At 46.4% G+C, this 21,299-nt stretch overlaps 1 protein-coding gene across 8 annotated transcripts in view; it reads right to left on the bottom strand.

The window, feature by feature from the left end:
- The window catches only part of SBF1 (SET binding factor 1), a 145,284-nt gene that overhangs the window by 61,349 nt on the left and 62,636 nt on the right, over nucleotides 1-21,299 (bottom strand). For 5 of the 8 annotated variants that reach the window (XM_063308726.1, XM_063308729.1, XM_063308730.1 and 2 more), the window contains exons 2-4: nucleotides 20,262-20,347; nucleotides 10,305-10,442; nucleotides 9,981-10,112 (exon numbers count right to left, since the gene is read on the bottom strand). In XM_063308726.1, the coding sequence (XP_063164796.1) occupies nucleotides 9,981-10,112; nucleotides 10,305-10,442; nucleotides 20,262-20,347 (356 nt within the window). Of the gene's footprint in view, nucleotides 1-9,980; nucleotides 10,113-10,304; nucleotides 10,443-13,383; nucleotides 13,501-20,261; nucleotides 20,348-21,299 lie in introns of those variants that run through there. The other 3 variants (XM_063308727.1, XM_063308733.1, XM_063308728.1) reach the window with 2 other exon arrangements.

Genomic DNA, 21,299 nt, shown 5'->3' with positions numbered 1-21,299 from the left:
ATATTTACACAATTAGATGTCTCAGAAGCCCATGGGGGGCCCATGGAATATTATACAGAGACTGTAGCCAGGCAGATAGGCAGCCATACAGAGACTTTATTTATTTATTATTCAAATTTAATTACCGCCCATCTACCCCAAAAGAGGGACTCTGGGTGGTTTACAATAAAATCAAACTATAATCATAAAGGTTGAAATCTCATAAAACCAGGACAGATTACAATTATTATAAAATACAATAAATACATATAAAATCCAAGAGTGTATAAAATTCCAAGTAGGTGGGAGGGCCTCTAGGGGGAGAGCCACCCCCAAGAATGGTTACCCACTTTCCCGCCCCAGGCAAGACAGCAGAACCAAGTCTTCAGGTCCTTCCGGAAGGTCAGGAGTGAAGGGGCCTGCCTCACCTCCAGGGGCAAGATGTTCCAAAGGTCAGGGGCCACTGCAGAGAAGGCGCATTTCCTGGACCCCGCCAGATGAAATTCCCTTACGGACAGGGTCCGTAACATGCCCTCTCTGCATGATAGGATGGGACAGGCCGATATAATAGGGATGAGATGGTCCCTCAGGTAACCTGGACCCATGCCACGTAGGGCTTTAAAGGTGATAACCAACACCTTGAATTGGACCCGGAAGCAAACTGGCACCCAGTGCAGCTCGCACAGCAAAGGTGTTATATGTGCCGACTTAGGGGAACCAAAAATGGCCCACGCGGCTGCATTCTGGACCAGCTGAAGTTTCCAGATACTCTTCAAGGGTAGCCCCATGTAGAGCGCATTGCAGTAGTCTATATGGGAAATGACCAGGGCGTGAGTTACTGTTCAGAGGGTTTCTCGTTCCAGGAACGGGTGTAACTGGCACACAACCCGAGGTTGCGCAAAGGCCCTCCTGACCATGACTGCCACCTGCTCTTTGAGCAGGAGTCGTGAGTCCAGGAGAACCCCCAGATTACGCACTGAGTCTGTCTGGGGCAGTGCAACCCCATCCAGAACTAAAGATGACAATTTCCCAGAAGCCGAGGAGCCGTCAATCCACAGCCACTCGTCTTACCAGGATTCAGCTGAAGCCTGTTGTTCCCCATCCGGACCCCAACAGCCCCTAGGCACTGAGAAGGGCACTCACTGCATCACTTACCTCATCCGGGATGGAAATGTATAATTGGGTATCATCGGCATACTGATGATACCTCATCCTGTGGCAACGGATGATCTCACCCAGTGGTTTCATGTAGATGTTAAATAAGAGAGGAGAGAGAACTGAACCCTGCAGCACCCCACAATGGAGGGGTCAAGGGTCGGATCTCTCCTCTCCTATCACCACCGATTGGGATTGGCCCTGGAGGAAGGAGGTGAACCAGGGCAGGACTAGGCCGCCCACTCCCAACTCTGTCAACCACCCCAAAAGGATACCATGGTTGATGGTATCAAAAGCCACTGAGAGGTCAAGGAGAGCAGGATGGATGCACTGCCTCCATCCCGCTCCCACCAGAGATTATCCATAAGTGTGACCAATGCAGTTTCTGTCCCATATCCAGGCCTGAAACCTGACTGAAAGGGGTCCAGATAATCCGTTTCATCCAGAATCCTCTGGAGTTGTAATGCCACCACCTTCTCAATCACCTTCCCCAAAAAGGGGACATGGGAGACTGGATGAAAATTGTCTAACACAGTTGGGTCCAGCGAGGGCTTCTTGAGGAGGGGGTTCACCAGTGCCTCCTTAAAGGCCGCTGGGAACACCCCCTCACTCAAGGATGCATTTAGCATCGCTTGGACCCAACCACACGTCACCTCCCGAGCTGCCTTCACCAGCCAGGAGGGGCATGGATCTGACTGACAGGTGGTGGCATTCACAATCTGGAGGATCCTGTCCACTTTCTCGGGTCCAACAGGATCAAACTGTTCCCAGATAACAAGGCTAAAACGTTCCCTCGGCATCTCCTCAGACCCTGCTTCACACGTGGAGTCCAACTTGGGACGGATCTGAGTGATTTTATCCTGCAGAACTCTTCCGCATGGCCCTGTAGGTGGGTCACTGGGCCCACCTTCCCCAAAAGGGTATGTGTAATCTTAAACAGGGCCGTCGAACGGCAATCTGCGGATGCAATAAGAGTGGAGAAACTGCCGTTTTGCCGCTCTTACCGCCACAAGGTAGGCCTTAATAGTGGCTCTAGCTTGTGTTCGGTCAGATTCGGTCTTTGTTTTCCTCCAGCGGCGCTCTAGGCGTCTCTTAATCCTCTTCAGAACCCTCAGCTCCTCTGTGAACCACGGGGAGTGTCGGGTTGGATGAGGCAAGAAAGGCTGCACAGGTGCGATCCTGTCCAAGGTCCCGGCCACCTCCCTATTCCAGGCAGCAGCCAGGGCCTCCACTGGACCGTACAGCAGATCCTTGGGTATAACCCCCAGCTCCCTCTGAAACCCAGCCGGGTCCATCAGTCGCCGGGGACAGACCAATTGAATGGGTCCTGCCTCCCTGCGGAGGGGGTGGCATAAGAGAATCTCAGGGCCACCAGGGTGTGATCTGACCATGACAATGGGGATAGATGCGCCTCTCCCCTCAGATTACGTTGCCACTGCTCCGACAAGAAAACCAAGTCCAGAGTGAGACCACTGTCTCGAGTCGGGTCCTGGACTTTACAATTTATTGTGGCGCCTATCATTAACTATGTCATGATTTTGGGGTTGCCATGGTTACGGAGCTGAAAACCTCAGGTGGATTGGGAAGTGGGAAGCCTGCAATTTAAAGATGGCTTTTATCCAGGATTGCCCCGAAAGACTCTATCCCCGAAAAGCAAGTCTGCTGGTATCATGGTTAAGGAGAGAGCTTCTCCTGCCATCAACCCCAATCCACTAATTCCAAGCCAATACAAGGAATTTGCAGATGTTTGATGAAAGAGAATCAGACCAATTGCCCCCCCCCCCCACAGGAAGACAGATTGTGCAATTGAAATTGATCCGAACGCCAACCTCCCTAAACCCAAAACATATGCAATGTCTGAAAAGGAAGCGGAAGTCTTTAGAGAGTTTATTGACAAAAACCTAGCCTGGAGTTTCATTGAGCCTGCCAATTCACCAACGGCTGCCCCTGTCTTATTTTGTGCCAAAAAAGTTGGCTCTTTAAGATTACGCACAGGTTACAGGGGACTAGACACTATCTCCACCACGAACCAGTACCCTCTCCTATTAATGAAAGACATGCTGGCGCACCTTTCCAGAGGAAATTTTTTTACCAAATTAGATTTAAGGGAAGCTTATTTCTGAATTCGCATTCGGGAAGGGGACAAGTGGAAAACTGCCTTCAATTGCCCTTTGGGGTCATACCAGTACAAGGTCATGCCCTTCAGATTGTCTGGGAGCCCTGGAGTATTCATGCAATTTATAAATGAGACTTTATGTGAACACCTATACAAAGTGGTCTTAGTGTATTTGGATATCTTAAACTATTCCCAAAATGCAGGAACATGTGAAATTGGTTAAAAGGGTGTTAACCAAGCTTTGTGATGCTCAGCTATATGCTAAATTGTCAAAATATGAATTCCACAAAAAAGAACTGGACTATTCGGCCTAGAGAGTATCCACTAAGGGGAATGAAATGGATCCTGCAAAAATTTAGGACATTATTGCATGGGAACCCCCTCGCACTCACTGCCAATTGCAAAGTTTCTTGGGGTTCACAAATTTTTATTGCCAGTTCATCCCTAATTTTGTCCAAATTTCCCTATCTTAAAAACAAAAGGGAAAGGGGAAACATGAAAAGTTACAAGTCCTGGGGCAAAACTAAATTGGACAGCTGAATGCCAAACCGCTTTTGAATGTCTAAAAGCACTTTTTACAGCCAAGCCCATATCAAAACATCCTGATCGTGAACAACAATTCATAATCCAAGCAGATGCATCAGATATGGCTGTGGGGACAATACTCCTCCAATGGGACCACCAAGGCACCTTGCGGCCATGTGCTTATCTGTCCCATAAATTTACTGACCCTGAGCGATGGAATGTGTGGGAGAAAGAAGCATTTGCAGTGAAAACAGCCCTGGTAGTTTGGCGACACCTTTTAGAGGGAGCACAACACCCATTTGAAGTATGGACTGATCATATAAATTTGGAGGCTTTATGCACTCCCAGGAAATTAATGGCCAAACAGCTTCGGTGGGCTCAATTTTTCAGTCAATTCAATTTCACCCTAACATATTTCCCTGGCAAGAAAAACTTCTTGGCAGATGTGCTTTCTCGCCTTCCTCAGCACAATAGTCAGCAAAAGGAGATCGAGGATACAGTCTTCTCTTCTAAGCAGTTGGGGTTAGCTGCCATAACTCACAGCCAGACTGTGGCTGAGAAAGTGAAAATTTCAAGTGAATTGCAACAAGAGTTGCGAGCTGCTCTACAATCTGATAACTGGCTACAAACTAACAAAACTACATTGACTGAGCTGAATGGGTTGTGGTATTGTGCAGGCAGACTATGTTCTCGAACCTTTACGTGAAAAAAATTTACAATGTTCCCACAACGACAAAATGGCCAGTCATTTTGGGTTTGTCAAAACTTTACATTTTGTACCCTGACAATTTTGGTGGACCACTTTATGCACAGACGTTAAAGACTATGTGAATAGCTGCCCCACTTGTGCTAGATCTAAGAAAAAAGGAAAACCTCAAGGACTCCAGCCAGTGGCCAAGCCCTCATGAACCTGGAAAGAAATTGCCATGGACTTTATTGTTGACCTACCTGAGAGCAAAAATAAAACTGTTATTTGGGTGTAATTGATCTGTTTTCCAAACAAGCTCATTTTGTTCCATGCACTAGAATTCCTACCGCGCCCCAACTCGCTAAACTGTTCCTGCAACACATGTACTGTCTACACAGATGTCCCGAACGTGTGATTTCAGACCGTGGAATTCAATTCACATCCAAATTTTGGAAAGCTTTTTTGAAATTAAATGGCACAAAACAAGCTTTGAGCTTGTTGAACCATCCTGAGATGGACAGATTGACTGAACGAGCTAACTCTACTCTCCAGCAATTCCTTAGATGCTATATAAATTACCAGCAAGATGACTGGGTTGACCTTCTTCCTTTTGCCGAAGTTGCTTATAACAATGCTGTGCATCAAAGCACTGGACTCTCCCCTTTTCAAGTGGTGAACGGCCAAGATTTCATGCCTATCCCCGAATTGCCTCTTCTCCCACCAGAACACTGCTCTCAGCAGACTGGTGTAAAAAGGTTGCCTTGGCTTGGCCAGTTATCAAACAAGCTCTGATTGATGCTCAAAACACTTTTAAAAAATTGCAAGCGCTGTCTTGAATGGCCCCTAAAGATAGGCGACAAAGTTTACCTCTCCACAAAATTCCTCCGCTCATCGCAACCATCTAAGAAATTAGGACCAAGGTTTATCAAACCTTTTCCTATCACAAAAATCATTAACCCTGTCACTGTGCAATTGCAACTACCACATAATCTGAAAAGAATTAATCCTATGTTTCATTGCAGCCTTTTGAAGCCACTCCGTGAGTCGCCACAATGCATCCACACCCAACAGCACCAACTCCTATCATGATTGATGGCGAACAACATTTTGAAGTTAGAGATATTTTGGATTCTTGCAGACATCGTGGCTTCATACAATACTTAATTTTATGGAAACATTTCCCTGATAATGAATGAGTCTCCAGTCATTATGTTAACACACCTCTCTTGCTGAAAAAATTCCACGAAAAATACCCCAACAAGATGAATTAGCTTACTAATTCATCATACCCCTTTATCATTTAACCTTCTTGTTCATTTTACTGTCATATTTTAAGTATGTTTTTCAGGTGGGCGGTATGTCATGCTCCCTGATCAAACATTCCCAGAACATCTGATCAAACTCGCATGCATGAATAGAATCAACACATGTTAAACCTTGCGAGTCACTGGAAGTGGGAGGGGGCAAGCCAGGAGTGTGAAACCATTTTGTTTGGACTATCTCTGGCATTCAAGGTCAGACTGCTGAGAGCTGCTGGAGATATCTGCACGGAGCTGAACTAACTGGCACGGGAAAGGGGGGGCTGCATACCGAAAGGGGGAGGGGTTGGTTTCATTGGACTGTTTAACCTGGGGAAAGTGGGGGAATTTCTATTCGCAACTTTTTCACTCTACCGCACACTACGCTCCATTAAAGAGATTTCTACTTTAACCACATATGAATCGAATTTAATGGGAACCTGAGTAGGGCAGTCATTACAACATAAATGCAAATTTCACATGTGGACAAAGTAAGCACACTCCTAAATTTATCACTGCCTCAAATACCTAAAATTAGAATCAAGTGCAGATGATTAGAACATTGTCAGAGAGGATCTGGGAGGAACCTGTCTTACTGAAATCTCAGACATTTAGTTTGATTTGCTCTTTGTTTTTGAAGCGGGTGGTATCACCATGCCCTATAAACTTCAGAAAGAAGTTTATAGATGCCAATGAGTCTGGGGAGGGATTGAATAAGATCACCAAACAACTGGACATCAATCATTCCACTGTCTGGAAGATAATCTAACAAGCAAAGATTTAAAACAACTGCCAATTTGCCCAGGCCAGGCTGTCCCAGCAAGTTCAGCCTGAGGGCAGAAGAGAAGATGCTGAGAGAGTCTCTAAGAACACCAGATTCTTCACCACTTGGATTCTTTATTTTTACCTCTATTTATATTATTTATTACTGTATTTTATTTTGTGTATTTATGGTTATGGTTTTTAATCGATTGTTGTAAACCACCCAGAGTCCCCCGACAGGAGATGGGCGGGGATAAATTAGATAAACAAATAAATAAATAAACTTCATCATGTGATCCACTGGTAGCTCTCGCCTCTACAGATGTCAAAGTGCATGATAGAGAGTAGCTGTACAAATTAGATCTACATGGGAGGTATGCCAGGAGGAAACCTCTGCGGTCCAGAAAGAACATCCGGGCAAGAGTAAAGTTTGCTCATGAACACCTAGGCAAAGAACAGGACTTCTGGAACATTGTGCTCTGACAGATGAGGCAACAATAGAGTTATCTGGCCACAATACCAGAAGACATGTTTGGCAAAAACCAAAGACAGCATTTCACCAGAAGAACTGGATACCAACGTAAAGCATGGTGGTAGAAATGTTACGATTTAGGGCTGCTTCACCGCATCAGGGCCTGGGCAACTCGCCATCATAGAATGCACTATGAATCCTTCCTTGTACCAGAGGGTTCTTTAGGATAATGTGAGAGCATCTGTCGGAAGAATGAAGCTCAGTTGAAAGTGGACCTGCAACATGACCATGACCCTAAACATCCCAGTAAATCCACCAAGGAATGGATTAAAAAAAAAATGAAATGGAGGGTTCTGGAATGGCCAAGTCAAAGCCTGGATCTAAAACCCATCATGATGCCGTGGGATGATTTGAAATGGCGTGTGCATATAAGAAATACCTACTTGAAGTTGTTTTTGCCAAAGTGGGTGATACCAGTCGCCCAGGGTGTACTTTTTCCACAGAAGGAAATGACTTATAGGTGGTCCTCACTTACCAACTGCCCTGTTTAATGACCGCTCAAAGTTATGCCGGTGCTGAAAAAGTAACTTGCAACCAGTCCTTGTATTTACAATTGTCACAGTGTCCCACGGTCACATGATAGCCATTTGTGCACTTCACAGCTGGTTTCCAAAAAAAAGAGTCAACAGGGAAGCCGGCAGTGAAATCGCAAGTCACAGTCACATGATGTCTCACTTAATGACCATGCCACTTAGCACTGGAGTTTCCAGTCCCAACTGTGGTCATTAAGCAAGGACTACCTGTATTTGTTATTTTTTTGATGAATAAATGATTGCAAAGTCAATTTTTCATAGTTTTTTAAATTATATCACCTTTATCTTTATGTACTGTTTGAATGAAGATAAAATATTGATACGTCCACATATGTTAATACAGAAAAAAACTTGACATGGGGTGTACTTACTTTTTCACATGACTGTAAATGAAAATAGCAAAATAAATAGAAGATGTTTAACCCAATGAGGCGCTAATTCCCTGACATCATTCAACTGGTGGCTCTGGCAACATCCCATCACACTAATGGGTCCCAAGAGCCCTGGCCCAGTTCCTTCAGGGCTGCCTGGTCTCCCGTAAGTCCTTGCTCCAGTGAGGTCTGGGGAAGGTTTCATTCCAATACTGGCCTCTACTCAGCTGGCCAGATGGCAGCAGGAGCCACGGCATGGGCAATAGACAAAGAGTATTTGGTGTATTCAGCTGTGAGATCTGGCATGCTTTTTTCAGCCACTCCGGGCAACATGTCTTAGGGGACAAACTGGGCAGTGCTTTGAAACTGCCCTACTATAGACACGTTTTTAGCATCAGCATGACCTAATTACCCAGGGAGGTCTGTTTAACTGAATCCTGGGACTATTTTGACTTAAAACCAACCTCCTCCTGCAGGCTGGGTTTTAGCATACGCATAACACCTTAGACGTAATTAAGCTTCTAGTGCAAACTCAATCTCATGGGCATTAGGAGGAAGCATTAGGACTGCCCTGAGCAAAAATTTAGGTGGGTAGGGTGGGGGTCATACACAAACTAAGAAGTACAATTCAATTTGATGGCTTTTTCTGCTCTGGTCCTACATTCTGGAGGAGCCAAGCAGAACCAAAACTGCTCTGCGTTCCAGAAATTCCTAGTATACCTCCTAGGAGGCTTGAACCATCTGGACATATTGAGCCTTGAGAAGAGAAGCCTGAGAGGATAGGATAGCTCTCTTCAAGTACCTGAAAGGGTGTCACATAAAAAGAAGGTCCAGACCTGTTTTTCCTTTCCAGGGTACAGTGTACTTCTCTTACAGGAAGGCAGATTACAGTTGAACATTAGGAAAACCCTTCCTAGCAGAAAAAGCATTCTGAGAGTAGAAGCAATGACCCAGAGGGGTAGTCCTCTCCCCTTGTGGGATATGTTCAAGCAACACCTGGACAGCCCTCTCTCTGGCATGCTTCATTTGGATTCCTGTGCTGAGCAAGGGTGGGACTCAACAGACCGTTCCAGCTCTAAGATTCTATGGTGCTCATTGGGAAGACATTTGATGTTTTATTTTAATCTAAAATAGACAATTTCTATTTCTTACTACTGCACCAGCTGCTGGGTTCTTAAGGACAGAAAAGGAAAGTCCTTGAAAATGGTATTTCCTTCTCAAAAAGTGCCACCCGTAGGCCAGGATTCTTGATGTTCAGGCTGAAATGTGTAGCTGTAAATCACATTACTGGTGCCAGTGTACCGTCATCAAATCATAGAATTGGAATGGGCCTCAGAATTGACCTAGTCTAATTCCCTACTTTTTTATAACAACAAATTCCTACTCAGTGCTCATTTCCTGCTGCCCTGGAAATATAGAGTCAAGGGGTCTGGCAGCTTGTCTACCTGCAGAATTGGCAGCGCAAATGGCTCCCCCAAGGTCATCACACAGCCCAGCATCTTAATCACTAAACCACAATCGTCATTATCCACACTTATTGAAGGAGAAATGTGTGCTTTAAAATACTCAGTTTTCCCTAAGTTACAGGAAGGGAGAGCCTGGATAAATGCTAGGGGAAACTGAGTGGCGAGCTGCATTTTGCTCAGTAGTTCAAGCAGAGTCTGGACAGCCACTTATGGCAATGCTTTCTTGTGGATTCCTGCATCGAACCTAGGACTGAATTCAGGGGCCTCAACGGCGTGTTCCAACTCCAGGATTCTGTAAAATGTATTCCAGCCAAGACTGAGTGCTATGCAGCCTGACTCTGTAGTGCCTTGACTCAGCTGCCATTTCAGAATGCTAACCGTCTTGTAAATGGTTTGTATGACTCTCCTAGCTTTGGACAAGCTGCACTTCTATACACTTAATAATACAATTTCAAAGATAAGAAGGGAGTGCCCAGAAACCGTAACCCTAACCTTGGCTTATGGTGACCCACCCTAGGCAAAGGTTTGTTTGCAAAACTGCCCAGCAAGTCTTACCCGGAAAACATCGGTGTGGTCCAGCCGAGACACAAGCACCAAACTCTTAGGGGCAAAGAGCTGAGTGGGATGGATGAGAGCAGTCACCTCCACCTCCTCCACTTCCTCCTTCCTCCAACGGTTCTGCAGCTGCTGGGGGAAAAGGGCCAGTTATGTCTGCTGACTGAGATCTGCTCCCCACAGGAGACTGGCATCCCAGCTGAGGGCAGCCTGTCCAGATAGCGGGATCCTCCTTGGACTATGGGATCCCTTTCCACATTCTGTAGAGGACCTTGCTTCCAAACAGGGTTAAAGATGACTTGGTCAAGAAATGCCTCCTGTTACCTGGATGCTTTCAATGGCCTCCCAAAAAGTGAAGCAGGCACAGTAATGGCGCTCCGAGTTGATGTCAGTCAGGACAGCAATGAAGAATGTGGGAGGGTTTCGCTCTCTGAAAAGCTGCCATCCACTTGGCTGACAAAACTGCAAGATGACACACAACTGTTAGGGCATCCCACAGGGCAGCCTCTAAAACCCAGGCTCTCCAGCCAGAGCCAAGTGGCAAAGAGAAGTCAGAATGCCTCCTCCCCTCCCCTCCAAGAGGCACACTGGGGCTGACCTTCTCTCTCTCTCTCTCTCTCTCTCTCTCTCTCACACACACACACACACACACCCCGCAAAGAGGAAATCCACCCTTCTGCACTGAGAGGCTTTCTGCCTGGGGAAAAGGCGCGCTCCTTTCAAGGAGGTTCTGCCAGAAGCTCTGAGCCTGCCTGCTCAGGCCAAGGCTGCCCTGTAGGGGGCCTCAGCCTTTTGTCTGGCAAAGCAGGCTCTCTCTCCTGCTCACGGGTCCAAGGGGGTGTGCTTTCCGGCCACTGGGGGTCACTCCATCTGGCACCTGCCCAAAGTCTGATCTTCTGAGGGAGGGTTTCTGGGTGGCCTCCCGCCCTGCTCTGTGGGTGCTGCCACTCACCTCTGTACTCCACTGGCTTTGGAGCCCTTCTACCACCTCCTAGTTTAATTTTGTTTTATCTATTGGAAAACCCAGGTTCTAAGGTTTTTGTAAAGAAGGCAAGGGTGGGGGCCATGTGGATTTAGGGGGCGTTCCAGAGGGCAGGAGGAGCAACATAGAAGGCATGGTTCCTGGGTCCCAACCAGTGCACAAGATGAATCAGTACAAAGGCTTCCTTGGACACAGCTGCCACCTACTCCTGAATCAGGAGTTGCAAGTCTGTGAAGACCTTAAAATTGTGCAGCAACACCATGTAGGGTAGGAGTCCTGACCCCACTCAGGACTAAAGACAGATCATTCAGGGGTTTCATGTGATCTAATTAGAGTTGAGTTTGACCCTCTTTGTCCCCATCCAGACCTTGACAGCCCCCAGATATTGAAAGAGCTTGTTGACAACATTGTTTAGATGCCTTGGAGTTCAGATGTACGGCTGGTCATAGCTAACCCCAAACTGACAGATAACCTCATCCAATGGTTTCTTATGAAAGCCAGTCTGGTGTAGTGGTTAAGGCATCAAGCCAGAAACCGGGAGACCGTGCGTCCTGCCTTAGGCACAAAGCCAGCTGGGTGACCGTGGGCCAGTCCCCCTCTCTCAGCCCTAGGAAGAAAAGGGCAAACCACTTCCGAAATCTTGCCAAGAAAACTGTAGGGACTTGTCCTTACAGGAATCAACACTGACTTGAAGGTTTGTGTGTACCTGCACACACACAGAGCTTCTTATAGATATTAAAGAGAAGAGGAAAGAATGTCAAACCTCGTGGCACAGTGCCTCATAAACCCAATTTTGACAGGTGGTCCAAAAGGATACCACAGTTGATGGCACTGAAGGCCACTGAAAGATAGAGAACTCAGATGGTCCCCTATCCTGGCTCTGTCAAAAGTCATCAAAATGTGCAACCAACGCCAGCTCAGTGCTATGACCCATCTTAAACCTGACTGAAAGGGATCTAGATAATCTAGCTGATCTCCTGGCCTAGCCTCACCTAGCTACGTGGTCCTCTTGGCTATGGCCTCAGCTGGTGGCAGCAAGTGGCGGGTGCTTTCATGTACTGGGGGAGAGGGGAGCAAAGCTTTTTTCTGAATTCTTGGTTCCCCAAATGGAGCTAATGGAAAGCCACTGCTTCTCTAAAGACAGTCTAAGACTGAAGGGGTAGGGGGGAGGATCCTCACCAGAAAGGAAAAAGAGGTGGAGTCAGTCCTTTCCTATTGGCTCCATCTTCAGTGAGTAAAGAAGACCTTCATTTAAACAATATACCTTCATAAAGAAGGCTTCAAAGGACAATTCTCATGGATAGGTAACTGACTAAAGACAGGAAATAGAAAATTAAATGGATAATTTTCAAATTAAGAGAGATGCTCTGAAGGATCAGTGTAGTGGGACTATGCTTTTTAATTTATTTAGGAACAGTTAGGTATGAGCAGGTCCTACAGAGTTGACTGAAGCTCAGTCTTGCATGGTTATCTGGGCTGAGTTTGACTCTAAAGAAAGTGAACAGGGTACTCAGCTGTGAGCTCAGCTACCGGTGTGTTACATCCATGTCCCTTTTGATTGGCTAAGGCCTCTCAGGAGGTGACATGTGAGTGGGTTCTGGCATTGGTAAATGCATCCCAGAGAGAAGGGGTGCTCCTTAAGGCAGTGGTCCACCCCCACCTCAAAAAACCTTCGCTAGACCTCACCATTCTGGACAATTTTTGTCTGGTCTCCAATCTTGCCTTTCAGGGGAGATGGTCACACTACAGCTTCAAGAAGCTCTGGAGGAAGTTGATTATCTGGACCCCTTTCAATCAGGTTTCAGACCTGGGTGTGGAACTGAAATAGCACTGATTGTGCTTGCAGATGACCTCTCACAGGAGCTGGAAGGGGTTAGTGCATCCATCCTTGATCTCTCAGTGACCTTCAGTACCATCAGTCATGGTATCCTTCAGAATTAGGTGAGAAGAGCACAGTTTTATGCTGGTTCTCCTCCTTCCTCTGGGATAGGTTCCAGTCAATGTTGACAGAAGGGAAGAGATCTAGCCCACAGTCCTTGCTTTATGGGGTGCCACAGGGCTTGACACTCTTTCTGCTCCTATTTAACATCTACATGAAGCCGCTGGATGAGGTCATCTGATGGCATGCAGTGAGGTATCATCAATATGTAGTTTGTTTATTTGTTTCTCATATTTATATGGCTGCCCATCTCACAAAACATGACTCTGGGCAGTGTACAATAAAAAACCATAAAATGACAATATTAAAAAACATTCCACAGTTAAAATATTATTATTATTAAAAGGCTAGGGGAGAGCGTAGGTTTACAAACGATGTAGCTGTCTCAGTAAGTCACCATTCCCTTGAGACCCCCAAGCTTGTTGACACAGCCAAGTTTTGAGGGACTTCCAGGAGGACATCAAGGATGGGGCTAGTCTCACCTCAGGGGGGATGATGTTCCATGGGGTAGGTGCCACAGCAGAAAAGGCCCATCTCCTGGGTCCCACCAGGTATAGTTCCTTAGCAGACGGGACCCACAACATACCTCATCTGCTGGACCTGATGGGATGGGCAGATGAAATCAGGAAAAGGCAGTCCCTCAAATAACCTGGTCCTATGCCATGAAGGGCTTTAAAGGACAAAACCAGCACCTTGAATTAGACCCGAAAGGAAACTGGCAGACAATGCAGCTTGCAGAGCAGAGACGTAATGTGTGCCATTCTGGGGGCACACATAACTGCCCATGACATCACATTTTGCACCAGCTGAAGCTTCCAGATACTCTTCAAGGGCAGCCCCATGTGGAGGGCATTACAGTAGTCCATCTGGGAGGTGACCAAGGTATGAGTCACCGTCAGCAGAGCCTCCCGATCCAGGAATGGCTTGAAACTGTGCAAAGGCCCTCCTAGCCAAAACTGCCACCTGCTCTTCAAGCAGGAGTTGCAAATCTAGGAGAACTCCCAAGTTGTGCATCAGGTCTGTTTGGGGCAGTGCCACCCCATCCAGTACCAAAGATGGCATAGTGTCATGCTCCCCAATCAAACGTTCCCAGAACATCTGATTGGATTCGTATGCATGAATGGAGTTAACACATGTTGGGACTTGCAGGTCTGCAGAATTGGGAGGAGGAACACGCCAGGAGTGTGAAAGCATCTTGTCTGGACTATTTCTGGCATCCAAGGTCAAACTGCCGAGTTGGTGGAGACATCCGCATGAAGCTGAACTGACTGGCACGAAGAGGGGGGCTGCATGCCTGAGAAATGGAGGGGATTTGAACTCATTGGGTGTTTAACTTGGGGAAAATGCAGGAATTTTCATTCGCAGATTTTTCACTGTTCTGTATACTACTCTCCATTAAAGGGATTTCTACTACAGTCATGTATGAATCAAAATTAATGGCAGGTTGAGTAATACAGTCATTACATAAAGTTGCGAATCCCAGTTTGACTCTACCTGGAGACATTCGCACCCAGACGAGAGTCCCAAAATTCTACAGGATGTCGAAGCTGGCATCTGGAAATTCAACCCAACCAATTGGGAAAGAAGGAACGACTCATCTGATAGAACCAGAGGCGGTATCTGAGTCGATGGCTGAATCTGATGGAGATTCGGAAACAGAAGGAGCTGTGGGAATCTCCATGCCTCCACAAAGCTGTACTGTGGAGGTAGACACAGAGCTGATTACTCTAGATGACACTTGGGGGTCCAAGATGGCAGCCTCTTGGTTCCAACCACCAGGTCACCCAGATCTTAAAGGAGTGGACTGGACGCCACCCAGTGATCAACTGCGAAGCACCCGGGATTGGGAAGACAGGACGGAGGGCAAAGTCACACCGGCTGTCCATCAGTCAACAGACATGTGACTGAAGGGAATAAGATTCCACCCTAAGGACCCTGGAACTGAACAAGGGGTTACCCCTAAGCAAATGCAATTCTTAGAAGCTCAGGTAGCCTCTATGGAGACAATCCTTCAAAACATCTCACTATCATTGGATAGGGTGTTAACCAACCAGCGATGGAATCCAGCATCTCGTCCAAAAGATTGACTCCCTAAGTGGATCGTTAAGTGTGGCCTTCCTGGTGAACTTGTGGTCTTAATCTTCCTGGGGACTAATGAAAGAGCAGCATGAAAAATGGGGGACAAGTTGTGTCTGAGGCCTCCGCCTCTGTTGAGGGAAGGATTTTCCACGTTGGCATGAATGGATTCCTTAACCCCTCTCTCAAACCACCTAACTTCTCTGTCCAAAATGTGAACATTATTGTCCTCAAATGAGTGTCCTTTTTCTTTTAGATGAAGATAAATTGCTGATTCTGGTCCTGTGGTGTTACTCCTCCTGTGTTGGGCCATCCTCTTGTGTAAAGGCTGTTTGGTTTCTCCAATGCAGAGCTCAGAACACTCCTCGCTGCACTGGATTGCATATACTACATTACTCCTCTTATGTTTTGGTGTTCAATCTTTAGGGTATACAAGCCTCTGTCTCAGTGTGTTGGTGGGTTTGACAAATACAGGTATGTGGTGTTTTCCAAATATCTGTTTTATCTTTTCCAACACACCAGCCATGTAAGGAATGACCAGGTTCTTCTGTTGACTCTGAGTCTCAGCTCTGTCTGCCATTGTTTTGGGTCTGGGGGTAGACTTAGATCTAATGAAGGCCCAATTTGGATACCCACAGGCCTTCAGAGCTGTCCTCAGGTGCTGTCCTCAACTTGTCCCCCATTTTTCATGCTGCTCTTTCATTAGTCCCCAGGAAGATTAAGACCACTTCACAAGTTCACCAGGAAGGCCACACTTAACGATCCACTTGGAGATGAGCGAGGGACTGAGAGAGTAAGACATCCCAAAGACAATTCACACCTCCATTGCTCAGTTAACAAGCCATTCAGGTGTAGGGACAATGCAGGAAGACATATATGGGATCCCCTTACCAACCTTTGCCCAGACTGAAGAAGCTGCTTGGTTGAAACATTTCAACCAAAAAGAAAGAAATCCAGTTGCCATGACTCAACCTACAGATTATACAGAGACTGTAGCGATGCAGGTAGGCAGCCATACAGAGACCTTACAATTTATTGTGGCACCTATTGCGAATTATTCCATAATAGTTTGCAATAGGCGCCACTGCCCAGAGTCCCCTTTTTGGGAGAGATGGACAGTGATAGAAATTTGAAATATAAATAAAATAAATAAATAAATTTTGGGGTTGCCATGGTTACGGAGCCAAAAACCCCACATAGATTGGGAAGTTGGAAATTTGCAATTCCACGATGGATTTTATCCGGGATTACCCAAAGAGACCCCATCCTCAAAAAGTGAATTTGCGGGTATAATGATTAAAGAAAGCCCCTCTCTTTCTAGTGAGCACAATCCATTAATCCCAAGCCAATATAAAGAGTTTGCAGATGTATTTGATGAGAGTCAGACCAATTACCCCCACATAGAAAAATGGACTGTGCGACTGAAATTGATCTGAATGCCAAACTCCCTAAACTCAAAATGTATGCAATGTCCCAAAAGGAGATGGAAGTGCTCAGATAATTTATTGACAAAAACGTAGCCCACAGATTTGAGCCCGCAAATTCAACAATTGCTGCACCCATATTATTTCATGCCAAGAAAGACAGCTCAATAAGATTATGCACAGATTATAGAGGATTAAATGCTATTTCCACCTCCAATCAATATCCTCTCCCATTGATGAAAGACATGCTTGCTCATTTATCCAAGGGAAAGATTTTTACTAAATTGGACTTAAGAGAAGCATATTTCCAAACTTGCATTTGGAAAGGGGATGAATGGAAGACTGCTTTCAACCGCCCTTTGGGGTCCTTTCAGTACAAAGTCATGCCGTTCGGGTTGTCCAGGGGCCCTGGAGTGTTCATGCATTTTATAAACGAAATTTTTCATGAATATTTATACAAAGGGGTTTTAGTATATTTGGATGATATCCTAATCTACTCAAAAAATGAACACGAGCATCTTAAGTTGGTCAAGAAAGTGTTAACTAAACTTTGCAATGCTCAGCTATATGCTAAACTGTCAAAATGTGAATTCCATAAAAAAGAGCTGGACTATTTGGGCTATAGAGTGTCCACTAAGGGAATAGAGATGGATCCCTGCAAAAATTCAGGGCATTATGGCATGGGAACCTCCATGCACACACCACCAGTTACAAAGTTTTCTTGGGTTCACCAATTTTTATCGCCAATTTATCCCCAATTTTGCGCAAAAACATTGCCTTTGACTGATTTATTAAAAACAAAAGGGAAAGGGGAAACACGTAAAGTCAGAAGCCCTGGAGTCACAGTCCCAAACCCAGAAAGCCCCAAACCCAGAACCACTCAGTCTTGCCAGGGTTCGTTTGAAGCCTGTTATTACCCTTCCAGATCCCCACAGCCTCCAGGCACCAGGATAGGACATCAGTGGTATTGCTTGATTCGTACTAATACCTCATCCCATGGCGATGGATGAGCTCACCCAGCAGCTTCATGTAGATGTTAAATAGGAGTGGAGAGCATTGAACCCTGCAGCACCTTACACAGTAGGGACCGAGGGCAGGGTCTCTCCCTTCCAATCACCACTGACTGGTACTGACCCCAAAGAAAGGAGGAGGACCAGCACAATACAGTGCTGCCCACCTCCAATCCCTGAAGCTGGTCCAGAAGGATACCATGGTTGATGGTACTGAAGGCTGCTGAGAGGTCAAGCACAACCCTCATCCCGTTCTTGCCAGGGATCATCTAAAAGTGCAACCAATGCCGTTTTCATCCTGTACCCAGGTCTGAATCCTGACTGAAAGGTGTCCAGATAATCTGCTTCATCCAGGATCCTCTGAAGCTGTTGAGTGACCACCTTCTCAACCACCTTCCCCAAAGGGGGGTGGGGTGTTAGACACTGGACATTAAAAAAGGAAGATAGAAGAATTGATGCATTCAAATTGTGGTGTTGGTGAAGATTATTGAAAATACCATGGACTGCCAGAAGAACAAACAAATCAGTTTTAGAAGAAATACAACCAGAATGTTCCCTAGAGGCAAAGATAACTAGGCTTAGACGAAATAGAACCAGAATGTTCCCTAGAGGGGAAGATAACTAAGCTTAGACTCTCATACTTTGGGCACATCATCAGGAAAGACCGATCGCTTGAAAAAGGACAGCATGTTTGGTAAAGTCGAGGGCCAGTGGAAAAGAGGAAGGCCTTCAAAGCGATGGATTGATACAATTACCACAATAATGGATGCAAACATTGGAACAGTCAAGCATATGGTGCAAGACCAAGCAGCATTTCGTTCTGTTATACCTGGGGTCGCCATGAGTCATAAACGACTCGACGGCAACTAACAACAACAGACACTGGATGGAAATTGTCTAGTATGGTGGGGTCCAACGATGGTTTCTTGAGAAGGAGGTGAACCAAGACCTTCTTAAGAGGTGGAGGAACAGCCCCTTCACCCAGGGAGGAATTCACCACTCCTAGAACCCACTCACATGACACCCCCACCCCAGGCAGCTTTAGTTAGCCAGGAGTGGCATGGGTCTAAAGAGCAGGTGGCCAAGCTCACAGTCATGAGGATCCTGTCCCACTTCCTCAGCCCCATCAGGTTCAAAACGTTACACATCTCTGCCCCGGGCAATGCCATGGAGGACTTGTCCTGACGTCTGGAGGCTGCAAGAGTCTGGACGGGGAGAAACAGGTTTCACCTCAACCCTAACAAAACAGAATGGGTGATTTTACAGCCCCCCCCCCCCGGGTTGGTGATGTTCCATCTTTAGTTCTGGGTAGAATTGCACTAACCCAGACAGAACTGGTGTGCAATTAGGGGGTTCTCATGGACTCACAGCTCCTTCTTGAAGAGAAAGCATCAGCAATGCTCAGGGGGCTTTTGCACAGCTTCATGTTATATGCCAATTGCATCCTTTCTTGGACCAGGAGTCACAGTGCATGGTCACTCAAGCTCTGGCCATCTCCCAAATGGATTACTGCAATGCATTCTACATGGGTCTGCCCTTGAAGAGAATCCAGAAGCTGCAATTGGTCTAGAATGCAGCAGTGCAGGCAATTACGGACATTTCTTGATTTGCTCATGTTACACCTTTGCTATGTGAGCTACACTGGCTCCCAGTATGCTTCTGAGTGCAATTCAAGGTGCTGGTTGTTACCTATAAAGCCCTTTGTGACAGGGGGACTGGAAACTTGAATGACTGCCCCTCTCCAGTGGTCCCTACCTGCCAGATGTGGCAGAAGGGGTATGCTATGGATCCCATCACTTAAAGAATGACATTTTGCGGGACCCAGGAAGCATGTCTTTTCTGTTGTGGCTCCTGCCCTCTAGAACACCTTACCACCTGAGATAAGATGGGCCTGATCTGCTGGCCTTCCAGAAAGTGCTGAAAACCTGGTTGTTCGCCCAGACATGGGGATTGTGAAGTTAGGGAAGCCTGGGTGGGTTGATGTTCTATTATAAGGTGTCATAGGGGGCTTGGATTCCGAGTCGGAAGACGAGGAGGGGCAGCCAGCTCCTGAAGTGGCCTTGGAGGGCGAACAGTCAGCGCCGGGCACGCCAGATGAACAACTGCCTGAGCAGGCAGAGGAGGCAGGGCCAGCCAGTGAGCAGCAGGGACAGGTGCCGCTGCTCAGCAAGGATGAGGACCTGGAGTTGCCATCCCCTCCCACTGCGAGAGCAAGTAGAGCAGAAAGGAGAGTAGAGCAGAGGGAGTCAGTGAGGTTACTCGTAAGAAAGCAGTCTCGCCCTCCTAAATGAGCCCCACCACCCGGGCTGCTCTTACTTAAAGAGAGCTACGAGCCCAGAACTGCTGTTGGAAACAACAGTCCGTTAACTCCGACTCTCTGCGCCTTGCCTTTGACTCTGAACCTGGACCGGCTGACAACTTTCCCAACACCTTGGACTTCTGGACCGCCTGACCATTCTTGTGCCTGCTCTCTGGACTTTAACTTGTTTAATTGGGCAAGTTGCTGGACTTGTGGGAACTTGGTTGCCTTTACGTGCATGTGTTTGCACATTGCTTTTGCTGCTTCTTGTTGTAAGTAAAGTTTGCAACTGCCTCTCTTGTGTATTGCGCGTGCCTGGCCTGTGACAGGACATACAGCTTTTTACTCTTCGCTGCCATTTTATTTTGAATCATATGTTTAGCATTCAGTGTTTTTAGGCTTTATACTGGTTTCTGCTTATACTTTGTTGCCCAGAGTCACTGTAGTGAAAGGAATAGTCACAGAAATCTAAATAACAAACAAACAACTTTGGGAGTTGCGGCACATCCCACCGTCCACTGTCCCTTGTACCTGGGCAACAGCCTACTCACCAGTTCGATACCCTGGGGGAAAGGGTTGTCCTCCCAGTCCTTTTCTGGAAACCGCTGGAGTATTTGGCCCTGGCCATCTCTGCTCCCTGAAAACAAAACAAAAAACCGCAAGTTTTAGCTATTACTCTTTGGGCTTCCTGAATCCACTGGACTTGCATACGATGGAGGGCACGGTAGGGATTCCTACTGTCTAACTGAAACAGACAAATTTAACCAGCTGAAACATTTTCACTCTGCCTTTCCCCTCCTTGTAATTTAATCTGGTTTGACTTCTTCAGAGGAAATACAAATATAAGAGTGTCCATGCTTCTAGACCTCAAATTATAAATGTCCCATATTTAGTCACTACTACCATTTTCTCTCACTTTAAATCAGATGGAGAAGAGCAGTGGCCTATAGTGGTTAACTCCAGAACAAAGAGATCTGGATTCAAATCCCCATTTAACCATGATGCCTCCTGACTGATTTGGGGCCAGTCACTTTCTCTCAATCTCATCAAACTAACAGGGATGTTGCGAGAAGAGGGAAGAACTAGGCACATCCCCATTAAGTAAATTCATAAAGAAACAAAACTCAGTTAAGGCTCTGGGGTTTGGAAGCAGCCCAGATGCCTCTCCTCTTCTTGTTGGACCTCTCATATTCTTGAACCTAATGACTGACAAGGCAACTGGCAAGGCAAAATGCAGAAGCAAAGACCGTGTGAAGCACTTCCATCAGCCAAAGGCTGATTCAGGTGGGACCTGTCCTATCTCAAAGGGATGGCATTGCTATCAACACACAATTTTTTCCTCCTATAGTGACAGTGAAATCATCCTGTTAGGAAAGATGCTGACTGGCCTTTTATGGAACCTTCTCACCGAGCAGCAGGTTGAAATGCAGCAGACACAAACAACACCGTTAATTCCCCTGTTCCATATGTAACAAGGAAGCCCCCCCCCCCAATTCAGTACTGGGCCATCTTGCAGCTCATGAAGCTTCTCACTCTAGTAACAGCCAGTTCTTAGATCTTTAATAGCCTTCTCTGGTTTACTAAGAAAG

This window comes from Candoia aspera, chromosome 7 (genome assembly GCF_035149785.1).
Source record: "Candoia aspera isolate rCanAsp1 chromosome 7, rCanAsp1.hap2, whole genome shotgun sequence".
Taxonomy (NCBI): Eukaryota; Metazoa; Chordata; class Lepidosauria; order Squamata; family Boidae; genus Candoia; species Candoia aspera.
The sequence above is the reverse complement of the archived record's forward strand: the minus strand, read 5'-3'. Positions and strand labels throughout refer to the sequence as shown.